At 41.2% G+C, this 27,934-nt stretch overlaps 1 protein-coding gene across 1 annotated transcript; it reads right to left on the reverse strand.

Moving 5' to 3' along the window:
• Positions 1-123: 123 nt before the first annotated feature.
• Positions 124-22,771, reverse strand: LOC137273391 (uncharacterized). Its single transcript, XM_067806021.1, has 11 exons — positions 22,711-22,771; positions 22,221-22,402; positions 18,359-19,335; positions 17,731-17,856; positions 14,939-15,090; positions 14,509-14,626; positions 14,098-14,314; positions 7,536-12,276; positions 5,572-5,617; positions 4,604-4,703; positions 124-4,552 (listed from the first exon to the last, which is right to left on the reverse strand). The coding sequence occupies exons 2-11, from the start codon at positions 22,375-22,377 to the stop codon at positions 3,339-3,341; spliced, it is 7,848 nt and encodes a 2,615-aa protein (XP_067662122.1). The 5' UTR covers positions 22,378-22,402; positions 22,711-22,771; the 3' UTR covers positions 124-3,338.
• Positions 22,772-27,934: the final 5,163 nt, after the last annotated feature.

Below are 27,934 nucleotides of genomic sequence, written 5' to 3' on the forward strand. Positions count from 1 at the left end.
ATTATATATTGCTATTGGGTTAGTATATAATGCATGTTTTCTGCAAACATATCCCCAGTTTTTGAGCATATTTTGGAAAATCATGTACCACAGCTGTCAAAATGAATACAGCACAAATAATACCAATACTTTATTACCCCTAGGGGAATTCATTTTACATTTGCAATTGTCACATGACTAAATAATAACAATGATATAAACACCAAACGCAAAAGACAAAGTTAACAATCATTTGAAATGTAAATACTTGCTGGAATAAAAGAATGTTGCTTTAAAATGGGGCATTTCATATCGGCAGCCTGTAGGTAAATGATTACATTCTGAAAATAAAATGGGGAATAAAAAAAATCGTTACAGTGTGGTTAAGAAAACGAGAATTAAAAAAAGGAAGATAAATCCATAACACACACACCCAGAGATTTTACTTTCAATTAAGATGATTTTAATAAACATCTCATGCAATCACTGCTGGCATTTCCTCAAAATAAAATCAGTGTTTGGCCCCCACTGTAGTTTATCATTGATAACACTGACAAATTATTGGCATAGTGTTACAATTTTGGCAGTTTAACATTTCAACAGATATAGTGTCATTTTTATTAGGAAACACACCTCCTCTTCCCACCTGACTGATACAGTGGGAAATTCAAATCTGGATTAAAAAAAACAGAAACATATTTCCAAAAGATATGTTTTGTAGGCTATCTGCATACATAGATATTACCATGAGCCTTCATAATATGCTTCTTTACTCATTACATAATGAACTAGTGAGTAGAATTTGCAATACTTCACGGAATGTATGTGAATACTACATTACTTTGAATCTAAAGACAGCTTTGATGAGGAGAAGGAGACCACACCCCATCTGTGTATTGGTGTGAACTCTGGCTTAAACTTTGTGGGAAATAGGCCCAAATACTGCCTTGGAGCAAATCACGCCAACAAACCTGATTTAGTCCTTTTAGAAACACTGAATTTATGTATCTTATTCAATTTGTTGTCCCTTTTGACTCCAATATGATTCATGAGTCAAACTAGTTGATTTATATGCCGGAGTTTACTCCAGACTGACCCTCCTTTGAAACCAATTGATTTATATGCCAGAGTTTACTCAAGATGGTTTATAAATGAACTAGTTTCAAAGGAGGGTCAGAGTTTACTCCAGATTGACCCTACTTTGAAACCAATTGATTTATATGCCACATCATCACGGTTTAGTTCTCTCAATCATCACGGTTTAGTTCTCTCAATCATCACGATTTAGTTTTCCCAAGTGTCAGCTAGCTACTCCTGTAATAAGTGGAAAGCCTGCTGGTGGGGTGCACTATTGGACTTGTCTATGTTTGCATCATAACCTAGAGGTGCATTTCACAATATAAAGAAAATTGATAATCATAATCTAGGTGCTTTGAATAAAAAGTATATGACACACTAGAGTGTATCTGTGAATCACAAAATCACTGTGAAATCAACACAAACTTGTACAAAATGCACAACCAACAAACATCAGAGTAACAAATTCAACAAAGTATATTCCAACACAGTATATGTACAAACTACACATGATGGTGTTGGCAGCTAATCATCATCATTCATGAATAACCATTGACAACAACTGCTCTGCCTTCAGCAAAAGGCGCTCCATTCCACAAAAGAGTACTGTATCTGTTGTTTTTAAGAAGGGACAATGCTACCTTCTGTTGTCAAGCGGAAAGGAACTGGAGCTTCAAGAGAAGATTGTTAGCAACTGGTTTCTTCAAGATATCATTATTATAGGATATTTATTATTGGATATTTATATAGCACACATATCAAGACGTGTGCCTGCTCAAGGCACTGACATATTTCCCTTTATCCCTGGATGTCACCATCAATGGTCCATCATATCAGTCTCAACTCCCTGGGGACCATACAACTCTTGCAAGTTCGCTGCACGTTGCTGTACCTGGAACTAGGTGTTTGCACATATTCATGTGGCCACCATCTGATCAACAGGTTCGTGGGTTCTTTTAAGTGCACAGGGTGGTGTACTCTACACTCAGGGGTTGTGACAACACGGAAAGAGTCTGCACACAAAGCTGACTCCAAGGTGTTTACACGCAGTCACAGGTGGGCTTGATCCCGACACCTCAACCTCGCTGTATCACTAGTCTGGCACTTAACCCAGCTCACCCACCGCACCTCCAAGATATGATTATTAGCTATAGACGATCAATAGATGATTGCTAGCAACTGGTATCCTCAAGATAGGATTGTTAGCTACAGATGGTCAATAGATGATTCTTAGAGATGATCAATAGATGATTGTCAGCAACAGATGATCAATAGATTATTCTTAGCTACTGATGGTCAATAGATGATTGCTAGTAACAGATGATCAATAGATTATTCTTAGCTACTGATGGTCAATAGATTATTCTTAGCTACCGATGGTCAATAGATGATTGCTAGCAACAGGTGATCAATAGATTATTCTTAGCTACTGATGGTCAATAGATGATTGCTAGCAACAGATGATCAATAGATTATTCCTAGCTACTGATGGTCAATAGATTATTCTTAGCTACCGATGGTCAATAGATGATTGCTAGCAACAGATGATCAATAGATTATTCTTAGCTACTGATGGTCAATAGATGATTGCTAGCAACAGATGATCAATAGATTATTCCTAGCTACTGATGGTCAATAGATTATTCTTAGCTACCGATGGTCAATAGATGATTGCTAGCAACAGATGATCAATAGATTATTCTTAGCTACTGATGGTCAATAGATGATTGCTAACAACAGATGATCAATAGATTATTCCTAGCTACTGATGGTCAATAGATTATTCTTAGCTACCGATGGTCAACAGATGATTGCTAGCAACAGATGATCAATAGATTATTCTTAGCTACTGATGGTCAATAGATGATGTTAGCTACAGATGGTCAACACATGATTGTTAGCTACAGATGGTCAACAGATGATGTTAGCTACAGATGGTCAACAGATGATGTTAGCTACAGATGGTCAACAGATGATGTTAGCTACAGATGGTCAACAGATGATGTTAGCTACAGATGGTCAACAGATGATCCTGCCACAGTTATAGTTCAGCCATGGTAGACAGTTTCTGTGCACTCACACAGACACAGAACAATGATGTTTGGAAATCTTGTATTTTAGAACATGGTACTTTAACTTTTGTTTTATGTTTATATATTTTTATGACCATACTCTTGATAGGAAATGATATATTTGAAAGAACTCATTTTTAAACATTTTCTGATTGAGCCCAGGAAATTAATAATCTTCAAAGATGTTAAATATAGGAAATGAAATACTCTTCATGACTCTTTGAACTGGGATCTTAACACCACGTTTTCCAGCAGTAAGCTTTGTGAATTTGTATGACTGTATGAGAGTGGTACCTGTTGTAAAGACATCGCCATACTTGAGGCTGGGTGAGAAGCATAAGAGTCTAGGATGCTTGGCCCCAGGCTATCGCTCACAGGTTCTTTTGGTATGGAATGATTACTGGAGTTGCTTGGCGTGGTGCTACATTCAATGGATGGCACAGTTATAGTCTCATCCTTGGCTTGAGTATACACAACCTGCTGGCTGTTGGTCAGTCTTGAAGGCATATTCTGACATGTCCTGAAAGGAGCACTGTTTAGTACAGATAGATTGTGTTCCTGTAAATGTTGATCACCTGATAAAGACATCCGGCAATCAGGTTCAACCCTTATAGTATAGTAGTCACTACTATTATAAGATATATTGCTCTCAGGTGTATCTTGGGCTTCCATCACACTGTGTGATGTAGTTACTTGTCCAGACATTGAAGAAAACCCTGGCTGTGTTGTTATGTCGGACATATTTGTAAGACAAGATGAATCAGATGGGGAGACTGCTGAATCTTTATGTGTATTCAATCGAAAATCTGGTAGAAACTGAGATTTGCTTGAAGGAAAGGTGAATGGGTGCTGACCTGTCTGTGTCAGCTGAGAACCATTTGACGCTGTCATGAGCTGAGATCCACCTGACTCCGCCATGAGCTGAGAACCAGGTGGCTCTGTCATGAACTGACGTGCACCTTGCTGTGTCAGGAGCTGAGATCCACCTGACATTGTCATGAGCTGAGAACCATCTGACTGTGTTAAGAGCTGAGGTCCATCTGACTCTGTCCTGACCTGAGACCCAGCTGGCTGAGTCATGAACAGAGGTCCAGTTGGCTGTGTCCAGAACTGTGAACCACCTGGCTGTGTCATGAGCTGAAGTTCACCTGGCTGTCTCATGAGTTGAGATCCACCCAGCTGTGTCAGGAGCTGAGAACTTTCTGGTTGTACCATGAGATGTGAACCAGGTGACTGGGTCATGAGCTGAGAACTTTCTGGCTGTATCATGAGCTGTGAACCAGCTAGTTGGGTCATGAGCTGAGAACCCTCTGGCTGTATCATGAGCTGTGAACCCGCTGGCTGTGTCATGAGCTGAGAACCTTCTGGCTGTATCATGAGCTGAGATCCACCTGGCTGTGTCATGAGCTGAGATCCATCTGTCTGTTTTAAGAGCTGAGATCCACCTGGCTGTCTTGTGAACAGAGTACCTGGAGGGCAATTGGTACTCCATATGTTTATATCAGACTGTTGTACCTTTGGCCAAACTTGAGGTTGATGAGTCATCGGTGTCCCTTTGTGCTGACTTGCTTGGGTCTGGTTTATAGAGGATAAAGAAGTATATGCAGAAGGTTGTGACCAGCATCATTTGAATATATATCATATAGAAAATACTGCATCATTACAGTGTATGAAATAGCATCTGCCCAGCGGCCCACTGCTTGCTAGTTACATGGCGGGCATACAAGTTTATTTTATAGCCAGCCCTGTGGGCCAATACATTTCAAAGGGTATACTTTTGACCATGTCACTGACTATGAGAAATATTTCAAAAATAATTTACAAATGTGGAAGCCAGATGATGTCTGTTAAGTTCATGATCAATCAAACAATCACTTTCACAGATCAGCCTACCCATTTATCTAACACTAAATGTTATTGGTACAGAGAATGTTTTCAGCCAATGTACAGTGTTGTTCCTTTCTGACAGTATATGACAATCACACATGAATTCATTAATTACATTATTTAAACACTTTATCTCAGTTTCCTATTCTAAATACAGGGCTGGTTACATGATAACAGGGCCTGCAACATTTCTCAGTTATCAGTTCTGTGGGCTTGCAGGGTATTTTAGGAGTTTCATACACTGACCATTACATTTTTCACATTTATGATCTTTCATTTACATGACAACGTTGTTGCATACAACAGAGACCACATATCGGTATATGGTCTCTGCATACAAATACATTCCAAATGACATGCTATGCAATCTTTAACCATAAAGGGAGCAATGGGTCAATGTTTTGAATATTCTCAAACTAATTTTCCATTTAATAGTATAGAACAGTCTGTTGTATGCTTGCAGGCAGTATGTTCCATAATGTGGCTAGTCTGTGTGTCATGGTTAGCGGCCAGTACAGGAACAGCAGTTGGGCATGACTAGTCACAATACACTTACATCACAGCCTCCAGGAGCATCCACAGTAACGCCTCGCCGTCTTCTTCTGAAACCCAATGCAAAAAATGCTATGACTAAGAAAGTTATTTCAAAGTCCACATCTGAATGAGTGATGATACTTAATCAATGGTGATACAGAATTTGGTTTCTTCTAACCTCATTTTCTTGCTGGTGTATTTCATTGCTGTAGGTATGATGCTTGTCACTGATAATGTGACTGCATTGTTACACTACATAACAGAAGGAATTGGGATGGATGATTTTCATGGGTGACAGCTGTGATATAATTAAGTTACTTTCATGGTTTTACAGAGCACACTGAACCCCCTCCTTGGCATAGGGGTTAGAACCTCTGCCTGAAGAGCTGAAAATTGCAGGTTCAATCCCCAGTTACGTCATACCAAAAGACAACCCCAGATCAAGAGGGGGTTGCGCACTCCCCCTTTAGTCAGGAAAGTTTATTAAATGACCATTGAAAAAGTGTGCAGCTTTGCTTTCTAAATGTAAGACTTGGGCAATTTCTGTGGTTGAGTAACAATTGTGTCTCACAGGAAAAATGATGGGCAAGTGTGCCTATTGCCCAAAGTCCTCCAGTCAAAGATGACACAACACAAAAGGACAGTAATAATGTGTACTGAAACAGAAGACTTAGTTATGGTTTGCAAGCTCCGACTGAACAGCCCAGGTGAAACCTAAAACACAATCCAAAGGTTAAGATGGCTTGTTGTCACCTTGACAGTGCAGGCAGAAAGAGGAAGATTTCAAGCATGGGGGTGCCACCTCCCTCTTGCCCCTGTTATGTGACAACACAGACCCTGAGGATTGGCTGAAAACACTATTGCTATGGAATCCATGGCACCAGTGCCTTGAGTCCCAAATCCCTATCAGATAACTAGTAAAGAGTGGGATATTGGGTTATTTGTGCAAGGGCCTGAGACAAAATATCCAGTCTTTTCCATGAACATTTCACTGAATCACACAATGGCAGATGAGTATGTAGGAACACACTATCACCAGTGCTTACAGTACTGTTTTAATAGAGGCACAAATATTGCAAGAGTATTGCAAAAGAGGCGTTCTAAATATTTGTAATTACTTGTAACGTCAAAACGATTCAGATCACCCTTGCATTTGTGAAATATAACTCTTCTATTCTTGAATTTCACAAAAATGAGGAAATACAGCTCCAGAAATATAAAGTAACAAACAAAACCATGGAAACTAATCTGAAACAGTAAATGTTCATTTCTGAAATGACTTTTCAGAGATGCCAAACAGTTATCGCCATCTTTTAGCGCCAATGTTCATTAAATTAATGAAACAAAATTAATTATGATACTTAATTAGCTATTCACCAATGTGTCAAGCATGTTCACGACCATCGGAAGGAAATCATGATAGTATAAATAGATGTTTTCTCACAACTAAGTGTAACAGTTATTACCATTTCAGAATTTCTCATACCATTCATGAAATAACATATATTTATTTTATACAGTAACCTCGAATTGAGTGTGTGACTATCTCAGTGTTTCTTTTACAGAAGATTGATAGAGAATGAAACAATTAATGACTTGTGAACTAGAACTTGCTGTTAAAAGATCATGTAACATCAACTCCCCTCCCCCCTCCACCACAACCCCCACCCTCCCACCCCCTGCCATATCCTTTAAGTTAAAATGAACTTCTAGGGTTTATAACTTTAACTTTTATTTTTCTTTTATGTTACTTACCACAAAGAATTCTTTTTCTGTCCATCGATTTTGTTAAGTACTTATACATTGGGGAAAAAATACTGGAAGCATAACTGACCGGAACTGCGCATGTGTGATACTGATGCAGTTTGATGGCATACTTTTATCAGGACATCTAATAATGTCAAAAACTGAAATCTAGACTTGTATGTTCCCGGGTTGGCCAGCTTCACACATTAAATAATGAACATGGGGAAAACATATACTCACTCTGTGGACACAATGCTTTTGACAGCAGCAGACCAGGTTACTATGTCTGGTGTCTTTCCCCTGTTGTCACATGCAGATGGATCTGCACCATGCTCCAGCAGCAATCTCACCACTGCCTCACTCCCCCTCTCACATGCTTTATGAAGAGGGGTAGACCCAGACCTGTCAGTCACTGATACATCAGCATTCTTGTCTAGTAGTAATCGCACCACTGCCTCACTCCCACTCTCACATGCTTTATGAAGAGGGGTAGTAAACCCATCATCATCAGTCACTGATACATCAGCATTCTTGTCCAGTAGTAATCTCACCACTGCCTCACTCCCACTCACACATGCTTTATGAAGAGGGGTAGACCCAGACCTGTCAGTCACTGATACATCAGCATTCTTGTCCAGTAGTAATCTCACCAATGCCTCATTCCCTCTCACACATGCTTTATGAAGAGGGGTAGACCCATACCTGTCAGTCACTGATACATCAGCATTCTTGTCCAGTAGTAATCTCACCATTGCCTCATTCCCACTCTCACATGCTTTATGAAGAGGGGTAGACCCATACCTGTCAGTCACTGATACATCAGCATTCTTGTCCAGTAGTAATCTCACCACTGCCTCACTCCCACTCACACATGCTTTATGAAGAGGGGTAGACCCAGACCTGTCAGTCACTGATACATCAGCATTCTTGTCTAGTAGTAATCTCACCAATGCCTCATTCCCTCTCACACATGCTTTATGAAGAGGGGTAGACCCATACCTGTCAGTCACTGATACATCAGCATTCTTGTCCAGTAGTAATCTCACCATTGCCTCATTCCCACTCTCACATGCTTTATGAAGAGGGGTAGACCCAGACCTGTCAGTCACTGATACATCAGCATTCTTGTCCAGTAGTAATCTCACCACTGCCTCACTCCCACTCACACATGCTCCATGAAGAGGGGTAAACCCACCATCATCAGTCACTGATACATCAGCATTCTTGTCCAGTAGTAATCTCACCACTGCCTCATTCTCTCTCACACATGGTTCATGAAGAGGGGTAGACCCATAGCTGTCAGTCACTGATACATCAGCATTCTTGTCCAGTAGTAATCTCACCAATGCCTCATTCCCCCTCTCACATGCTTTATGAAGAGGGGTAAACCCATCATCATCAGTCACTGATACATCAGCATTCTTGTCCAGTAGTAATCTCACCACTGCCTCACTCCCACTCACACATGCTCCATGAAGAGGGGTAAACCCACCATCATCAGTCACTGATACATCAGCATTCTTGTCCAGTAGTAATCTCACCACTGCCTCATTCCCTCTCACACATGCTTCATGAAGAGGGGTAGACCCATAGCTGTCAGTCACTGATACATCAGCATTCTTGTCCAGTAGTAATCTCACCAATGCCTCATTCCCCCTCTCACATGCTTTATGAAGAGGGGTAAACCCATCATCATCAGTCACTGATACATCAGCATTCTTGTCCAGTAGTAATCGCACCACTGCCTCATTCTCTCTCTCACATGCTTTATGAAGAGGGGTAGACCCAGACCTGTCAGTCACTGATACATCAGCATTCTTGTCCAGTAGTAATCTCACCACTGCCTCATTCCCTCTCACACATGCTTCATGAAGAGGGGTAGACCCATAGCTGTCAGTCACTGATACATCAGCATTCTTGTCCAGTAGTAATCTCACCAATGCCTCATTCCCCCTCTCACATGCTTTATGAAGAGGGGTAAACCCATCATCATCAGTCACTGATACATCAGCATTCTTGTCCAGTAGTAATCGCACCACTGCCTCATTCTCTCTCTCACATGCTTTATGAAGAGGGGTAGACCCAGACCTGTCAGTCACTGATACATCAGCATTCTTGTCCAGTAGTAATCTCACCACTGCCTCATTCCCACTCTCACATGCTTTATGAAAAGGGGTAGACCCAGACCTGTCAGTCACTGATACATCAGCATTCTTGTCCAGTAGTAATCTCACCAATGCCTCACTCCCACTCACACATGCTTTATGAAGAGGGGTAGACCCAGACCTGTCAGTCACTGATACATCAGCATTCTTGTCCAGTAGTAATCTCACCACTGCCTCATTCCCTCTCACACATGCTTTATGAAGAGGGGTAGACCCACAGCTGTCAGTCACTGATACATCAGCATTCTTGTCCAGTAGTAATCTCACCACTGCCTCACTCCCACTTTCACATGCTTTATGAAGAGGGGTAGACCCATAGCTGTCAGTCACTGATACATCAGCATTCTTGTCCAGTAGTAATCTCACCAATGCCTCACTCCCACTCACACATGCTTTATGAAGAGGGGTAGACCCAGACCTGTCAGTCACTGATACATCAGCATTCTTGTCCAGTAGTAATCTCACCACTGCCTCATTCCCACTCTCACATGCTTTATGAAGAGGGGTAGACCCAGACCTGTCAGTCACTGATACATCAGCATTCTTGTCCAGTAGTAATCTCACCAATGCCTCACTCCCACTCACACATGCTTTATGAAGAGGGGTAGACCCATAGCTGTCAGTCACTGATACATCAGCATTCTTGTCCAGTAGTAATCTCACCACTGCCTCATTCCCTCTCACACATGCTTTATGAAGAGGGGTAGACCAAAACCTGTCAGTCACTGATACATCAGTATTCTTGTCCAGTAGTAATCTCACCACTGCCTCACTCCCACTCTCACATGCTCTATGAAGAGGGGTAGACCCAGACCTGTCAGTCACTGATACATCAGCATTCTTGTCTAGTAGTAATCGCACCACTGCCTCATTCCCTCTCACACATGCTTTATGAAGAGGGGTAGACCCAGACCTGTCAGTCACTGATACATCAGCATTCTTGTCCAGTAGTAATCTCACCACTGCCTCATTCCCTCTCACACATGCTTTATGAAGAGGGGTAGACCCATAGCTGTCAGTCACTGATACATCAGCATTCTTGTCCAGTAGTAATCTCACCACTGCCTCATTCCCTCTCACACATGCTTTATGAAGAGGGGTAGACCCACAGCTGTCAGTCACTGATACATCAGCATTCTTGTCCAGTAGTAATCTCACCACTGCCTCATTCCCACTCTCACATGCTTTATGAAAAGGGGTAGACCCAGACCTGTCAGTCACTGATACATCAGCATTCTTGTCCAGTAGTAATCTCACCAATGCCTCACTCCCACTCACACATGCTTTATGAAGAGGGGTAGACCCATACCTGTCAGTCACTGATACATCAGCATTCTTGTCCAGTAGTAATCTCACCACTGCCTCATTCCCTCTCACACATGCTTTATGAAGAGGGGTAGACCCACAGCTGTCAGTCACTGATACATCAGCATTCTTGTCCAGTAGTAATCTCACCACTGCCTCATTCCCTCTCTCACATGCTTTATGAAGAGGGGTAGACCCAGACCAGACAGTCACTGATACATCAGCATTCTTGTCCAGTAGTAATCTCACCACTGCCTCATTCCCTCTCACACATGCTTCATGAAGAGGGGTAGACCCAGACCAGTCAGTCACTGATACATCAGCATTCTTGTCCAGTAGTAATCTCACCACTGCCTCATTCCCACTCACACATGCTTTATGAAGAGGGGTAGACCCAGACCTGTCAGTCACTGATACATCAATATTCTTGTCTAGTAGTAATCGCACCACTGCCTCACTCCCACTCACACATGCTTCATGAAGAGGGGTAAACCCATCATCATCAGTCACTGATACATCAGCATTCTTGTCCAGTAGTAATCTCACCACTGCCTCACTCCCACTCTTACATGCTTTATGAAGACCATCAAATGTACACACTTGTCCATTCACATTCTCATCATATACCAGCTGTTCCAGCATACCAATATTCCCAGACTGACAGCACAGGAGGGCCACTCTGACTTTCTCTTCCATTGTACAGTCCGGTAGGGAGAATCCCTGTACACAGAAACTGTCATAGAGGAATCTCTCTCTCGGTGAGCAAAGGCAGGACAGAAAAGACCTTCCAATGTCAGTGGAGCTGTATAGAAGATGTCTCTCATCTGGTGTCAGATCTTTCACACCTGCAGCAAGATGCTGGACAAACTTGGGATCATTACATGCTGGGTGCCTGAACACATGGGCATATCTCCGGTCTACCACTGCTGCAGCAAATCTCCTTGCCAGCAGCTGATAGTGACAAGGACGGATCAACACATGCAAAATACTGACAGAGTCAGGTTGCTGAACAAAGACATGGTCACAGATGAACTGCAATGGCAATGTTTTGATAATGTATTCTGTTTGTTCACAGAGTATCACATTTAATGTCTGAAACAGTTCCGGTTTGCACTCTACATACAGACAAAACATGAACACTTTACACTGTAGTATGTCCCTGCACTGACTGATGTCATTGTAAGAGTATGCCTTTGAGAGGTCCTCTACTCCACTTAACTGCAGTGCCCAATCCCACTGGTTCCATCTCCTCTCACTCTCATACTCATACTCATACTCATACTCATACTCATACTCATACTCATACTCATACTCATACTCATACTCATACTCATACTCATACTCATCCTCATCCTCATAATAGTGTCTCCTCTTAGGAAAGTTCCAGAATATGGCCTTCATCTCCCCGCCTTGCATGGCCAACAGCAGGAGAGCAGCAAATAAGACCTTGTTGTTGCTGTACAGGTGGCGACAGGTGGCCAGCAGTGGGGTCAGTGCTGTTGATGCTGCTGCTAAAGGAACAACATAGGCAATGTGTCATATCTTTTCTTCAAAAGATAGAACATCCCATCTATGAAGATACTAACATGCATATAACTGATCATGACTGACCTCAGCATCAATACCCTGAAAGTTTCATTAGCAAAACACATGCTGACATTTACAAACACTCTTATTTCAAACCAACATCACAGCTGTGTATGTTTCAGAAGAACTCTCATATACTATATGCAGGACTAACCTAATATTGACTCCCAACTGTGTTGCCCTAAAATATCATTTCCTCAAACTATTGTGACCCAGTCAATTTGACAATTATCAACAAATCATCCATTTACCACAAGCTTCCCATATCTGTCTTGTATGTGATACAAGATAAAGGGGCTTTGATGTTTCACCATTGCTGATTTTCAACACTGCGAGATACAATATGAGATGTTGATCTAAATATTCCACCTCTCTAGACAGTGCAGTGCCTTTGATGACAAAACACAGCAATTGTACGTACCTGCAATTTTGCAAGTTAATTTTTAGTTTGCAAGAATACCGGGCAAAACACAAAGGAATCACCTGATGGATGCACAAAGCACACCATCAACACCATGACCAAGTCCTAAATCTTCAAGATATTTCTCAACCCAGCAGGAACCCGATACTAGGCTTTCTGTATGCAATCTTTGAGAGCTCTGACAAGTCAAGTGGTGCAATGATGTTTATCTGATGCACTTGTGCCTCTTCTGCAGTATTGTACTTTGGACTTTATTATTACATTCCTGTACACATTAGCACCACAATGAACCATGAATGACGCTGTCGGTTCCAAATGTATTCGTGTGCTTCAAATACTCAATAACACACGGAAATTGGCCAACACGTGATGTTCAATGGCATTGTACACAAAAAAAGTAAACCATAGGGTTTTACTGTCTGCACTCATTTACATCGAGTATGGGTACAGCAGTGGAGTGTCATCAGCTGGCCATTTCAGCTGGTTCCCATGGTAGCATCTGGTGTTGCTCATTTGTGACGTCATTCTAACTTTACATCACAATATGATTTGAATGACGTCACCACTGTTGATGACACAACAAAACAATTGTTTGCGATGTTTCTATGTGTCTATACACAGTGAATAGTCTTGCAGTTTCCATGAATCTAACACCATTTCATCATGTTTTTCAACCAATCAGATTACAGAACAGAGTGACTTTTGGTTTACAATACACATTAGCACCACAGTGAACCATGAATGCATCATAAAAGTTACTGGTGATGTGTCACACCTTGAGTAAAATGTGCATATTAGTCTACCATGAACACATCACAGATGCCAACCCCAAAGTGTTGCAAATCAAAGTTTCAAGGCAAAAAATTAGTAGTTTGACCATAAAATTAAGTGTCAACTAAATACTTGAAATTATGCTGGATTCAGATAAAGAAAACATGATACTAATCAAGAGTGAAGGTTTCATTTCACATACCTCCACCAGCATATTTCCAAATTATCCACATTATATTTTCTCTTTTCATTTTTAGTGAAAATGTATATAATCAATGAAAGTATATGTTTTTGTCTATATGTGCAAATTTTAATCAATTTTCTTCATATTTCAAAGAATTTCTAGTGCAATCATGTTGGTATAGTTTGAGGCTTTAATTCACAGCAAGTACAATAAAATTGTAGATGTTTGCATCTCTGAATACATGCACTCTATATATGTGATGTAATGTCTACATTGCATATAATTGGCATGAAAACAGATTTCAATAAATATGCATAAATATGAAATAAACATCCACTACACACCTCTCTAATTACTGATGTTGCTTACCCTGACAAGACTGTGTGTTTGAAGTACATTCACTATCTTTTATCTGTGGAGGAACCACGCAGACAACCTGTGGAGAGTCTGTACGTCCTGTGGTAATGGGCTGTTGCTCCATGTGGCCGTTAGACAGTAGTCTGTTGAGGGCATAGCGGCGGAATCTCTTGGTGTGACAGTTCCGCATCACACACGGAGGCTGGCCTTTAAGAAGGGTTTCAGCAGCCTTAAAAGATGTATTTATATAATCATTTCTGTTCAGCTAAGTGGAAGGAGGAGTTTCACAATAAAAGATTAAATCTAGTCAATGTGAAGAGAACTGAAAATGGAACCTAATTGGCTTGGCATTCTCAGTGACTAAATAGGAAAGGTTACCTCTGATGAGAATCCCTAGTTTGTAAATGCAGGTGTACTTCCTACCATCAGAACATGGACTCCGCAGCTATCACCATCTGTCTGTGGAAGTGTCTTGTATGGCCTTTCCCTCCATGTTCGTAATGTCTGGCCTGTCAGTGTACTCCTCACTGCCATGTACTGTCTGCAAACCCATGCCAACAAACTCAGTGGACTGTACAAACCATATCAGGCCATGTACACATAATTTATACAACATATTTATCCCATATCTGCAACTGACCACACATAATGTGCTGTCTGCAACATGCAATATTCCATGAACTGTATAATTTAAATACATGAAGGATATACCATGTTTATCCAATGTACTGTTTGTTACCTACCATAAACTATGTGTGTACTGTGTACCTGTACTATTGACTATCACATGCATTGCATTTACCTACACCTGCGCTGAGCTAAAAGAGTGAATGCCATTCACATGACCAATTACCTCCAGTGTGGAATAAGCTTCAATGTTTCGTCTGACTGTCTTGAATTGATGACACAAATTGTTTTGTCTCGGACATTGGCTACAAGGAGTACCCAGTGACTGTTTCCAACACAAACTGGCATCAGCAGCCACGTGAATACCCTCAGATCCACCTGTAACATAGACACTAGGTAAGTCAAAGTGAGTCAAAAACACTTAGATCCACCAGTGACATGTAGATATTAGGTGAAAGGATTACACTCAGATCCAACTGTGACATAGATACAAGGTGTGGTAAATACACACAGATCCAACTGTGACATAGATACTAGGTGTGGTAAATACCCTCAGATCCAACTGTGACATAGATACTAGGTGTGGTAAATACCCTCAGATCCAACTGTGACATAGATACTAGGTGTGGTAAATACCCTCAGATCCAACTGTGACATAGATACTAGGTGTGGTAAATACACTCAGATCCAACTGTGACATAGATACTAGGTGTGGTAAACACACTCAGATCCAGCTGTGACATAGATACTAGGTGTGGTAAATACACTCAGATCCAACTGTGACATAGATACTAGGTGTGGTAAATACACTCAGATCCAACTGTGACATAGATACTAGGTGTGGTAAATACACTCAGATTCAACTGTGACATAGATACTAGGTGTGGTAAATACACTCAGATCCAACTGTGACATACATACTAGGTGTGGTAAATACACTCAGATCCAACTGTGACATAGATACTAGGTGTGGTAAACACACTCAGATCCACCAGTGACATAGATACTAGGTGTGGTAAACACACTCAGATCCAACTGTGACATAGATACTAGGTGTGGTAAATACACTCAGATTCAACTGTGACATAGATACTAGGTGTGGTAAACACACTCAGATCCAACTGTGACATAGATACTAGGTGTGGTAAATACACTCAGATCCAACTGTGACATAGATACTAGGTGTGGTAAATACACTCAGATCCAACTGTGACATAGATACTAGGTGTGGTAAATACGCTCAGATTCAACAGTGACATAGATACTAGGTGTGGTAAATACCCTCAGATCCAACTGTGACATAGATACTAGGTGTGGTAAACACACTCGGATCCAACTGTGACATAGATACTAGGTGTGGTAAATACCCTCAGATCCAACTGTGACATAGATACTAGGTGTGGTAAACACACTCAGATTCAACGGTGACATAGATACTAGGTGTGGTAAATACCCTCAGATCCAACTGTGACATAGATACTAGGTGTGGTAAACACACTCAGATTCAACTGCGACATAGATACTACGTGTGGTAAATACACTCAGATCCAACTGTGATACTAGGTGTGGTAAATACACTCAGATCCAACTGTGACATAGATACTAGGTGTGGTAAACACACTCAGATCCAACTGTGACATAGATACTAGGTGTGGTAAATACCCTCAGATCCAATTGTGACATAGATACTAGGTGTGGTAAATACACTCAGATCCAACTGTGACATAGATACTAGGTGTGGTAAATACGCTCAGATCCAACTGTGACATAGATATCAGATGTGGTGAATATGCTCATATCTACCTCTAACAAAGATACTAGGTGTGGTGAATACCCTCAGATGCTCCTGCAACTTGGATACTAGGTGAAGTGAATACACTCAAATCCACCTATAACATATATACTATGTAGCCGTGCTTGTATGGTTCGGCTCTGGGCTGTGACTCAAGAGGACAGACAATGATGATGAATCGATAATATGATTTATTGCAGTGCTGGATGAGGCTGTTGTTGAGCCAACCTGAGGAAGGGAAATATGTTTCCAGCTCAACAACAGCAAGTGGAGTCATAAACTCTTTAACCAAGTAAATAATTTTTAACAAATATTAAATAGTTTTAAATATCACAGTAAGTTATGCTAAATATATTATCTAAGATATCAGAGACCAGGTAAAAGATATTGCACTATGGAATAAACTTTGAGCACATGGCATCAGCCATGTTTAAATATACACCAATTTTATAATTTAATATTTTTAACTCAATAAATATGATTATCAATTAAATAATACTTTTGTTATTATACTTTTATTATTTGAAGGACATTTTGCACCTTTTGATAGAGAATTATGAAATATAGAGGCAGATGGAAACAGATAGAAAAATGGCCATACCTGAGGAAGGGAAATATGTTTCCAGCTCAACAACAGCAAGTGGAGTGAGGTGGAAAACAGGTGGCCAAAGGAAGTAAGAGGTCAGAGGACACAATAGCCAATAAGGAAGTAGGTAGCACATCAAAGGAAGTCTTTGATGTGACCTATAAATAGAAAAGGGAAAATCCCAAAGAATGGGTTACCTGGCTAAGAATAGAGAGGAAATTAAGGGAAATCCCTGTTGACAGGGCTCCAGGAAACAGAAGGAAAAGGTGAAGATGTTATAGAGGCGGCATTCAACGGCAAAGACTGAGACAACATGGAACAGATAATGATGTTTCTGAAATATGATGTTTGATTTGATAATGATCATGATCATGATGAATTATGATTGAACTTATGAGTTTTACGAATATATGTAACACTGCTACAACTAGGTAAGGTGAACACTCTCGAATGAATCTATAAGTATAACATAGATACAAGGTGAGGTGAATACACTCAAATCCACCTGAAACATAGATACAAGGTAAAGTGAATATGCTCAGAAGCACCTATAACAATGACATACATCCCCCAGGGTGTAAACATGTACTAAATATATGCGGACTAATTAATAATGTTGTCAGTGTGTAGAGAGACTTACATCCTTGTAGATGTATTGGCTGTATTGTTCTCTCTCCCAAAGCATGGCCAGCTGGCAGGGTAACACATAGCAGTGGTGTCTCAACAAACAACCATCACACAGCAGGCGTAAGTAACACTCTATCACCTAAAATATACCAATATATATAAATATTATGGTGCGCAATATTTTAGGGGTTATCTATAATCGTAAGTGTTTTTCACTATGTGGATAAATTCTAGATTTATTACAAACTGGAACAGTTTTGATTTCCCTACATTCAGTTTAGCAAAGCATCTCAACATTGCATTCAAGGGGAATAATATTCATTAGAACATTAAAACTCATTACAGCTTCTTCCTCCTTACTAGTCTTGTTGCCTGTTACCTGAACCAACAGACTTTTGCTGCTGACTATGGGTGGATCACTGACCTCTGACATGTATGAAAAAGGTCTTACTAACATTTACTATGATGTGTCATAAGTGGTCTTTGTGACATACACTATGATGTGTCATAATTGGTCTTAGTAACATGCGCTATGATGTGTTGGTTGTGAATGAATCATGAAGTGTTAGTGATGAAGGCAATATGCAACATAATATATTGTAGGTGAATTGTGTATGCAGAATAACGACTGTTATACTCACATTGTCATCCAGCCATGTTCGCCCCTGCAATGTAGCAAGACTGCTGCCATCTATCGTCATGTCCCCAATCCGGTAGCTGGCAGTGACATCCACCTCCACATCTTCAATCTCAGCCTGCCCCAGGTGTCTGGGCCATTGCTGTAAGGTGGGCATGAAGCTGAGGGTTGGTGTGTCTGTTCTGTATGCCCCTACAACTACAGCTGACAGAAGTACCATCAAAGTCTCCTGCTCGAGCTCATCAAACTGGAGCAGGTTCACTACGTCCATGTCTTGCAGCCTGGCTTGTACTTCACTGAGATCTGTTGGCCACAACAGTCTGACCTGCTCTGTGAGAGACATACATGGGTTGGTTCTGGAGCTCACACCTCGTCGCATCTGCCAACTTACATCACAAAGGAGTCCATCCACAATGGAGGCAAACTGCCCAGAGGTGACCAGATCTTCTAACTGGTCTGTGACACTTCTGCTGCTCTGTGTGCCTCTACTTCTTAAATCTGTGTCAACCTCCCAGAGTGCAGGATTGTCAATGTCTGCAAGGATAGCTTCAACTTTACGTTTTAATTCAGCACGTTTGATTTGCAGTTTTTGTCTCTTTGGTGGGACAGGACATTCATCATCTTCACTCACAGCCATATACGTAGAGCTGTCACACTGTCCAGTATCATTAACTGACTGTGATGTCCCTGAGCATGGGTCACACCCTGAGGAGGAAGTATGGCCCTCTCTGGATGGGGTAGACTTGCTGGCTCTTCTTGGCCACCGTGGCTCCTTGGCAATTGATACATTGCCTAGATAGTGTATCAACACAAACTGATTGGGACGAGGATACAAAACATAAACATGCTTCCTGAACTCCCGTGAAAATTCTGTTTCACTAAATTTTGCTTGGAAAAATGTTTTCTTGATTGTAGGTTTGTTTTTGGGCTGCCTACTGGTTCCATCATGTTGGAAGTGTATGTTGTCATCCTTCCACCCATCTGGAACAATATATTGAATACATGAACAGGACATACTCCTATGTGCTAGCATTGTCTGGTTAAAAGAGAACATAATGAAAATAATAATAATTTGTAACCTCCCTGGAATATGACCAAAGAAAAACAAACATGATCTTGCTCTTTTTAATAAAAACCAATGAAATTATTTATATTATTAAATTTTGTTCCCTCAGGAGGTAATGTGACAGGCAAGATTCAGGAAAAACATGATGCATCTGTAGACCTTGTCAGGGTTCCCGATAACTTTTCAACAACAGTAAGCACGCCTTATTTTTTCAATATAGGAGTACTGAATGGAATTTAATGGCATGTCAGTAATCTTGTGACTCATATATGCACCACAACATTGCTACTCTTGTGTAGACAGGCAAATAAACAATAAAACAACTCATAAACAATTCTAAGACCGTACACCATTGCTGCAGTGGGTATCTACTGTGTTTTCTCATTTTGTTCCGACCATATCATGCGTATCGGTATTTTTCATCCATACATATGCTGATATGATCCTTATCTGGAGCCCTGTCTCAGACATCTCAAGTACAGTGTTGTCCCTGATGAGGAGTGTTTCCAAGCCCTCTACCACAGTACAGCCCTTCTGACACCCTGAGTAATGCAGAAGGTTGCAGTGTTTGAGAATCTCTATATTCTCTGGAAGATTCTTGGTGGGTTCAACTAGGCAACACTTCCTGGAAGTCTAGTCCATTGTCTGGGCTTCCTGCAGAGGGAGAAAGTGTGCCAGAGCTAACAATGAGCCTCATCAGCTTAACTGTGGCAGGACCACATGATCTCTCTCGCTCTCTGCTTCACATCTACTTCAATCTGTACATGAAACCAATGAAGAATACTGTGGAGTGTGGGAGTCTCTATATTCTCTGGAGAGATCTTTGTGGGTTTGACATGGCAAGGCCTATTGGGGTGTAGACTGGGGTGAAAAGGTATACCAAGGTATTACTAGAACTTCAATATTTTGCCTTCCAACAAGATGTCATAACCTTGCTGTGTACCTCAGTCAAACAGTCGAACCCTTCACATCCATAGCATATGAGAACAGTACTTGCCATTTCATACCTATATGGTCACTCAGGGAATAAAACTTCTGGTAGAGTAACAAATCCCTTACTGTTCTTTAATGCTCAAATAACTTTGCCCCTTTGTGACCACTGCTCTTAATTACCCCTATGCATTTTTACCTAAGTGACCACTGTATTCCTCTATTAAGTAAGAGGACGATGGTCACTCATGGAATATGGTTTAGGCTTATTGTTGATTGGACGCTATAGTCTGTACATTGCTAACGAAGCCTTAAATTATCTTTTGGAACTGCGTATTTACTAAAATAGACATGGTACTATATTCAGAATGGGGTATCCCAGATTTGCCAGACTTGTTGGTTTAACCCACTCATCGTCAGTATAAGCACCATGTTTAAGGATGTAATTCCCGTTGCTTGTCTTTTAGCCAGTTTTCTTCTCTGCGTCTTTTGAAGTATATTTAAGGAGCAGACCATGCACATAAAAATTGATGTCACAACTGGCGACTTGAGAAAACAATGCGAGAAATAAAATTGTGTTCAGTAATAGCCGCTTGTTCGTTATTCTCCGACACCGCTCTAATCTGACTCCAAAAACGTCAGACTAAAACTTCCTCAGTGAAGGGAAATGCAACAACATATGAAATAACATCATACATGTATTGCTTTGGAACCCGTAAAGCAGCTTTCAATAAAATGTTCGAAAGCGCACGTAAAATCTCCAAAGCAAGCCGCCAGATCATCTGAAAACAACAATCCACCAGAATCATTCATGTCCTCATGTAATCAAATGCCCCTCCTGATTTCATCTAACAATTAATTGTTTGGTGTACACACGTGAGTGTCGAGTTCTGAAATTTTGCGACCCATCTCATGACAGCTAAACCGCCGAGAGCAGACGACAATTTCAGCTTATCACGTGATAGTCACGTGCATAAATACATGTATACGAAAGTAATATATGGCAGATGGTTTATATGTAGCGTGGAATGGGGCAGGCGATGACAAGGCTGACTTGACTTGATTTTCAAAGAATACGGCAAAGGGAAGAATACCTTTGACACGAGTTTGTACCTCAATCAATATGCGCTTTCTGACTGTTTTGTCGTATATGTTCAATAGCGAATCAAACTTTACGAATAACAACTTCTTGTTCGTTACATTGAGCTACGTTTCGGTGTAGATTCTAGATTCTTAAACCGTTATCAAACGAACAGGGTCGCATTGTCGAATATGACACTATCATGGATTGGGAGACAAGTAAAATTCATTTGGAATATGAATGGAGAGGGTGGTGACGAATGCTTTTCCGGAATGCTCCGTAGACCACGGGACGATTCGAAACTTCGAACTCCCCATTCGTAAGCATATTGTCATTCCGGCAAGTCGCAAAGAACCCAGAGAACTTTCGTAACTACTCGTCTCTTTCCGTGACCTACAAGAAGAGGCCATCCGGCTTGCCGGAATAACACGAGTAGTTACGAATTCCCGAACTCGGTCAAGAACTCGGGTTATTCCGGAAAGGGACGATTGGTGGCGAATGATTTTCGTAATTTGCCGGAAAATGCGTGTTGGGCATTAGACTATATATAGAAACCGGGATTTCCAAATCTTGATCTTAAATAACTTTCGATTAAATCACAAAAAATGATAATAAATCGATCCTGAGATATCAACAGCGAAACTTCAAATCATGAAAATGGCTCTGATGAATATCGACAAATTACAATATGCTGACTTTTCGTCTTCATGCTTATCTACTTCACCAAATCGCTTCGGGTGGACTGCATGAAAAGACAAGGAAGTAAAGAAGTAATATTAATGGTACTACCTGGATCCGTTCCGTCCTCTATGCAGTACACATAGACTTCACCCCCTCTCACGCCCCGAGGAGCAGTGCGGATCACGCGCGTCAGATCCGGGGAGTTGAGGACCTGACACGCCTCTGCCGCCCTGAAGGGCCTGAGGCGATCTCTGTAGTAGGCCATTCAAGTGTATTCGCTGGACATAGCTCTGCAAACGCCAAATGTACCGTATACCAGAATCAGTGAATACTCAAAGAATCCCCGTTTCAGCTGTACACTAAATTTGACCTGTACACCAATCACACTGCATGATCTGATCTGTACACCAAAAGGACTTGTAACACTAAAAACGAACATCAGGCCTCAAGTCAACGACGGGGTATTTGCGCGCATGGCCAAATATGGATATCTTTTATATAAAGCTACATTAATAACCCCGCGTTGATCATAGGAGCTTCTATGCTAATGTTAAGTGTAACAATTCCCACATACTGCGGTACTTGAACCACAACCTACCCGTTCTCCGTCAGTTAAGATGACTGTGCAACACCTTCCTCAACAGTAACGTGTGTCATATGAACTTTAATGCGTAGTTGATTGGTCGTTATAAATACACCACAACTTACGTCCCATTGTGCTGTGTGTAATTTCGGATTCCCGGGGAAACATTCATATGTGACGGCAGATCCGTATGACAAGTTATAACTGGCCCTGCTATGTGCGACGTGGTGTTTGTGGCTAACTGGTAACATTTTTTTAAAATCTTCCTTAACTACACATCAGCGCTGACTCAGATGTATCGGGCTATTGTACAAGGCAACCGGTAGTCACGATCGACAGATAAGGACAAAGCGAAATGGATTTACAACTGTGAGCGGGCTTAGTTTTACGCCGCTTTTAGTAATATTCCAGCTACTTCACGGAACGGTCACCACATTGTACACATGTGGGAAATCGAACTCAGGTCTTCGGCGTGACGAGCGAACACTTTAACCATTAGCCTACCCCTACCCCACCTAGTCAAACAGATACGCTGTCTACACATTATAATATTGCAAGCTCTGTGGTTTCATTTCGTCATCAACGTTAAGCTTTGATGCCTCAATGCCGCAGGAAGCTTCTGCATGTCTGTTGAAAGAAATTCCCTTTATGTTCGGCAATTCGTTACTTGAATCAGGGATAGTCTGCAACAATCTGCAACTCTGTTACTTAGAGTCTCCCTGCGTGAATGTATAACAGTTATTATAACATTCTCAAACCGCTAAAACGTCAACACATCGTTAAAAACGTGCATGGGCGAAGAGTAGCCTATCCAACAGTCCCTGAACCTTTATGATTTTCCCTCCAGCCTAGCCGTCCCTGCTTAATCCCTAAATGAAAGAAGTTTAGATTTCCTCGAATTCTGAAGCCCTGGTTTCCCTTGGCCTCATTTCCAATTTAAATGGGTTTATTTGTAACAATCAAAAGTATATATTCACAGACCATGCATTAGTCTAGGGTGAAAGGTCGGACGCCATAATTTATTTAACTGTTCTGGGATCCACTGGTCGAATCTCAGATGCTATCCTTCCCTAGTTCCTTCACATAAAAGGGTCGTCTAAGGTAAATATCCAACACATCATATAAGGCAATGACGTGCAGCAGGTTTACGCAGTTTCAGGGCATGAAGAAGGTCGTTTGGCTCCATTTTGTTATGTGTTCAACTCGAGGATAACTATACACTTGCCGACTAAGACAAGATGCCCAGACGACATCAGGATAAAGATGGACATTTATTCCAGCAGTATTCCAGCAACATCACGGCGGGGAACGCCACAAATTTGCTTCACACATTGTACCCATGTGGGGAATCGAACCCGTGTGTTCAGTGTGACGAGCGAACGCTTTAACCACTAGACTAGCCCACCACCCCGATAACATTTATTGAACACTTCCACACAACTGCAGGGTCCTTGTTGCCTCATGTCCGAAGCTTTGCAAAATGTTGTTTATAAAAACTGACCTGCAGTACCGACATAGACATGTGCCGATTGGTAAAGGATCATTTAACCTTTTCATCTAATGCTTTTCTTTACCAAAATACATACTTATGTTGCTACAGAAATTATCCCAAAAGTAAACAACCACCGTTACTCTTTAAGGACGAGTAATGGAGTGAGTGAGTTTAGTTTTACGCCGCACTCAGCAATATTCCAGCTATATGGCGGCGGTCTGTAAATAATCGAGCCTGGTCACAATCCAGTGACCAACAACATGAGCATCGATCTGCTCAATTGGGAACCGATGACATGTGCCAACCAAGTCATCGAGCCTGACCACACGATCCCGTTAGTCGCCTCTTACGACAACCATAGTCGCCTTTTATGGCAAGCATGGGTTGCTGAAGGCCTATTCTACCCCGGGACCTTCACGGTTCACGAGTAATGGAAGGATATCTGACCACGCTTACAATCTAGAAAAGATAATTTCCGGATGTATTCACATGTATGGCTATTCGAAATGCGCAACGAAACGCTAATCATAATCAAAACATCAGACCAACTCTTTGTTGTTTTCTTTTTGCTTTTTTTTTTTCATTCTTCCTTTATTTTTATTCAGAATTTAGGGCCTAATCATAAAAAATTATTCTATAAACAATCATATGAATATTTTTTAGGACTTAAATTCCGCAAAGAAAACCCACAGAGTTGGTCTGACGTTTGATTGTTTGATTATGATCAGCGTTTCATTGAGCATTTTATGTTCATTGATTTTCGAGTTAGATTGCAATGTTGCTCTTGAGTCTTGAACTGTGTTCATATTCCGTAGAGCCATGAAGATCCGGGGTAGAATAGGCCTTCAGCAACCCATGCTTGCCATAAAAGGCGACTGTGCTTGTCGTAAGAGGCGACTAACGGGATCGCAGACCTGGTTGACACATGTCATCGGTTCCCAATTGCGCAAATCGATGCTCTTGCGATTGAACACTGGATTGTCTGTCCCAGACTCGATTATTTACAGACCGCCGCCATATATCTGAAATACTACTGAGTGTGGCATAACACTAAACTCACTTACTCACTCACTCACCTATTCACTCACTCACATTTCGTATGTTCGCAAATGAAGAAACCATGGCGCTATGAAGGGCAAAACAAATCTTCACTTAACCTTCGTTTTCAAACGTATGGCGTGTTTGGCTATGTCACTTCCTAGACGAAAAGGATCCTAAGTGGTTCACACCTCGTTTCTCTGGCCGATATTCAGATACCTACTTTCATGTTAGGTGACATCGTTCGTCATTGTCCATTTTTACAACCGACATCAACACCTGCAGAGATCCGAACGATAAGATTCGGATCGGATATGTTTTCACCAGATATTGCGCAGTCATAAAATGCTGGAAAGAACCAGCAACTAGTAAATAAGCCTGCTCTATGTCATATGTCTTTCAACAGTCTAATATGCGAAAAGGTGATACATCGTTTCAGGTTTTTCACATTGGTATATAGTCTCATTGGTAACCCAAGGTAGCACGCACACCTGGCAAGTACTTGTATGATGTCCGCCATTCTCAGTAATTTAGTTAGCCAATAATGAAAATCAATCAATCAACGTATTGGCGGTTAATTCTTTGACGGAAGGGTGTTGTTTTCACACTCGCACTTTACGACAGGGTGTATAGTCAGTATAGATTAGTGAATCTGCACACATTAACATTGCCTTTTGACAAATCTGCTGTGGAAAATAAAAGTAATTAATCAGTATGTTATCGGCTAATCATTTGATTGATGTTTGTTTTTGTAACTCAGCTGATAAACCCTCTTGCATTACTTACATGCACATATTACACACACACAGAGCTACACACACACACACACACACACAGAGTCACACACACAGAGTCACACACACAGACACACACACACACACACACACACACACACACACACACACACAAATACTTGTATAGCGCCAGTATCCGTAAACCGCTCAAAGGCGCTTTGGCTCTAAGATGGTATTGATTTCACATAAAGTTCGAATGCCTCAGCAAAAAGACAAGTCTTTAGATCTGATTTAAAAACAACTAAATCTGGTTGTGTTTTGAGGTGAGATGGCAGATTGTTCCAGAGATGAGGGCCAGTCGTCTCGAGTGACCTCTCACCATATGTTTTTGTCCTAGTCACAGGAACTGTCAAAAGACACTTGTCATTTGATCGGAGGGTACGTACAGCAGGGCAACGGTGGAACAGATGACGTAGGTACTGAAGAGCTAGAACGTGTATTCTTTTGTAAACAAGAAGTAGAATTTTATGTTTTATGCGGTAGTGGATGGGAAGCCAGTGAAGTGAGAGAAGAATGGGAGTAATGTGATACGATTCCTTTGACTGAGAGATCACTCTGACTGCAGTATCCTGCACCTTCTGAAGTTTGTGTATAAGATAACTGGGAGACCGACAAGTAGCGCATTACAGTAGTCCAGACGAGATGTTACATATGCCTGAATCAGAGATTCTGTAGTCTTGACGTTCAGGTATCGTCGAATCATGCTGATGTTGCGAATGTGGCAGTATGCCCTTCTACAGACGTTATTGATGTGTGGCTCCATTGATAGTGATGAATCAAATATAACTCACAAGCTGCGCACCTCATGCTTTGGCTGAATCTCTCGCTGACCAATGCTGAAAAAAGGAAGAGAGATACTGGGTTGGAGACAACGCATAGGGTGGTAAACTATGAGTTTAGTCATATCATCATTCAGTTAGAGGTAGCGTGACGACATCCATTTTTTGATGCATTTGACACATTCTTCAATGGTGAGAAATGAAGCCACAGTTGACGAGGGAATTAAGGGTTTGAACTGTATGTAGGTCTGAGTATTGTCAGCGTATAAATGCTGTCCAATGTTGTAGGATCTGACGATGTCGCCTAGAGGAGAAGAATAAATGGTGAAAAGTAGCGGTCCAAGAACCGATCCCTGGGGCACACCGTAAGCAAGATCCTTAAGACTGGAGATGTGACCATCAATGATCGCCGACTGATGCCTACCTGATATGTATGACTCAAACCACTCAAGAGCACTTCCCCTAATGCTCATCCTGGTCTTAAGAGTATGCGTCAGAATAGCATGGTCAATAGTATCGAAGGCATTACTCAGATCAAGTAGAACCAGTACCGCCGCACCATCTTTGTCTACAGCTCTCCGGATGTCATTGTGCACTTTGCATTTGCCACATCAGAGCTTAATTCACAATGTTGAGTATTTCCATCAGACAGGAGAAATGTCAAATGGGAACCTTTGTCGAGTAATCGGAGTGGTGTTATCACTAATTACACCTGTTAATTATTCATTAACTGACCACATGTGTAGGCTTTACCATCAAACGCGGGATACGGCAAGGGAGAAGTAATGGCTGTATTCCATACAGCTTGTGGGCCGAAACTGTTTTGAGGATACCAACGGAACATCGTTGTTACATAAGAAATACATATTAGCATTTGCTGTGTACTTGGGTAAATAGGTATAATCAGTTTTGTTCTTTATCTAGAATTTTTTTTAGATTTGGTTAGAGTTACGGTTAGGGTTAAGGCTGTCGATCACTGCATTGTATGGTCCAGACTCGATTATTTACAGACAGCCGCCATATATCTGAAATATTGCCGTGTGACGTAAAACTAAACTCACTCACTCAATCAATCACTCACTCACCCATTCACTCATATTTCGTACGTAAACCAATAGAGAAACCATGGCGCTATG

Source organism: Haliotis asinina, chromosome 2 (genome assembly GCF_037392515.1).
Source record: "Haliotis asinina isolate JCU_RB_2024 chromosome 2, JCU_Hal_asi_v2, whole genome shotgun sequence".
NCBI classification, from domain to species: domain Eukaryota; kingdom Metazoa; phylum Mollusca; class Gastropoda; order Lepetellida; family Haliotidae; genus Haliotis; species Haliotis asinina.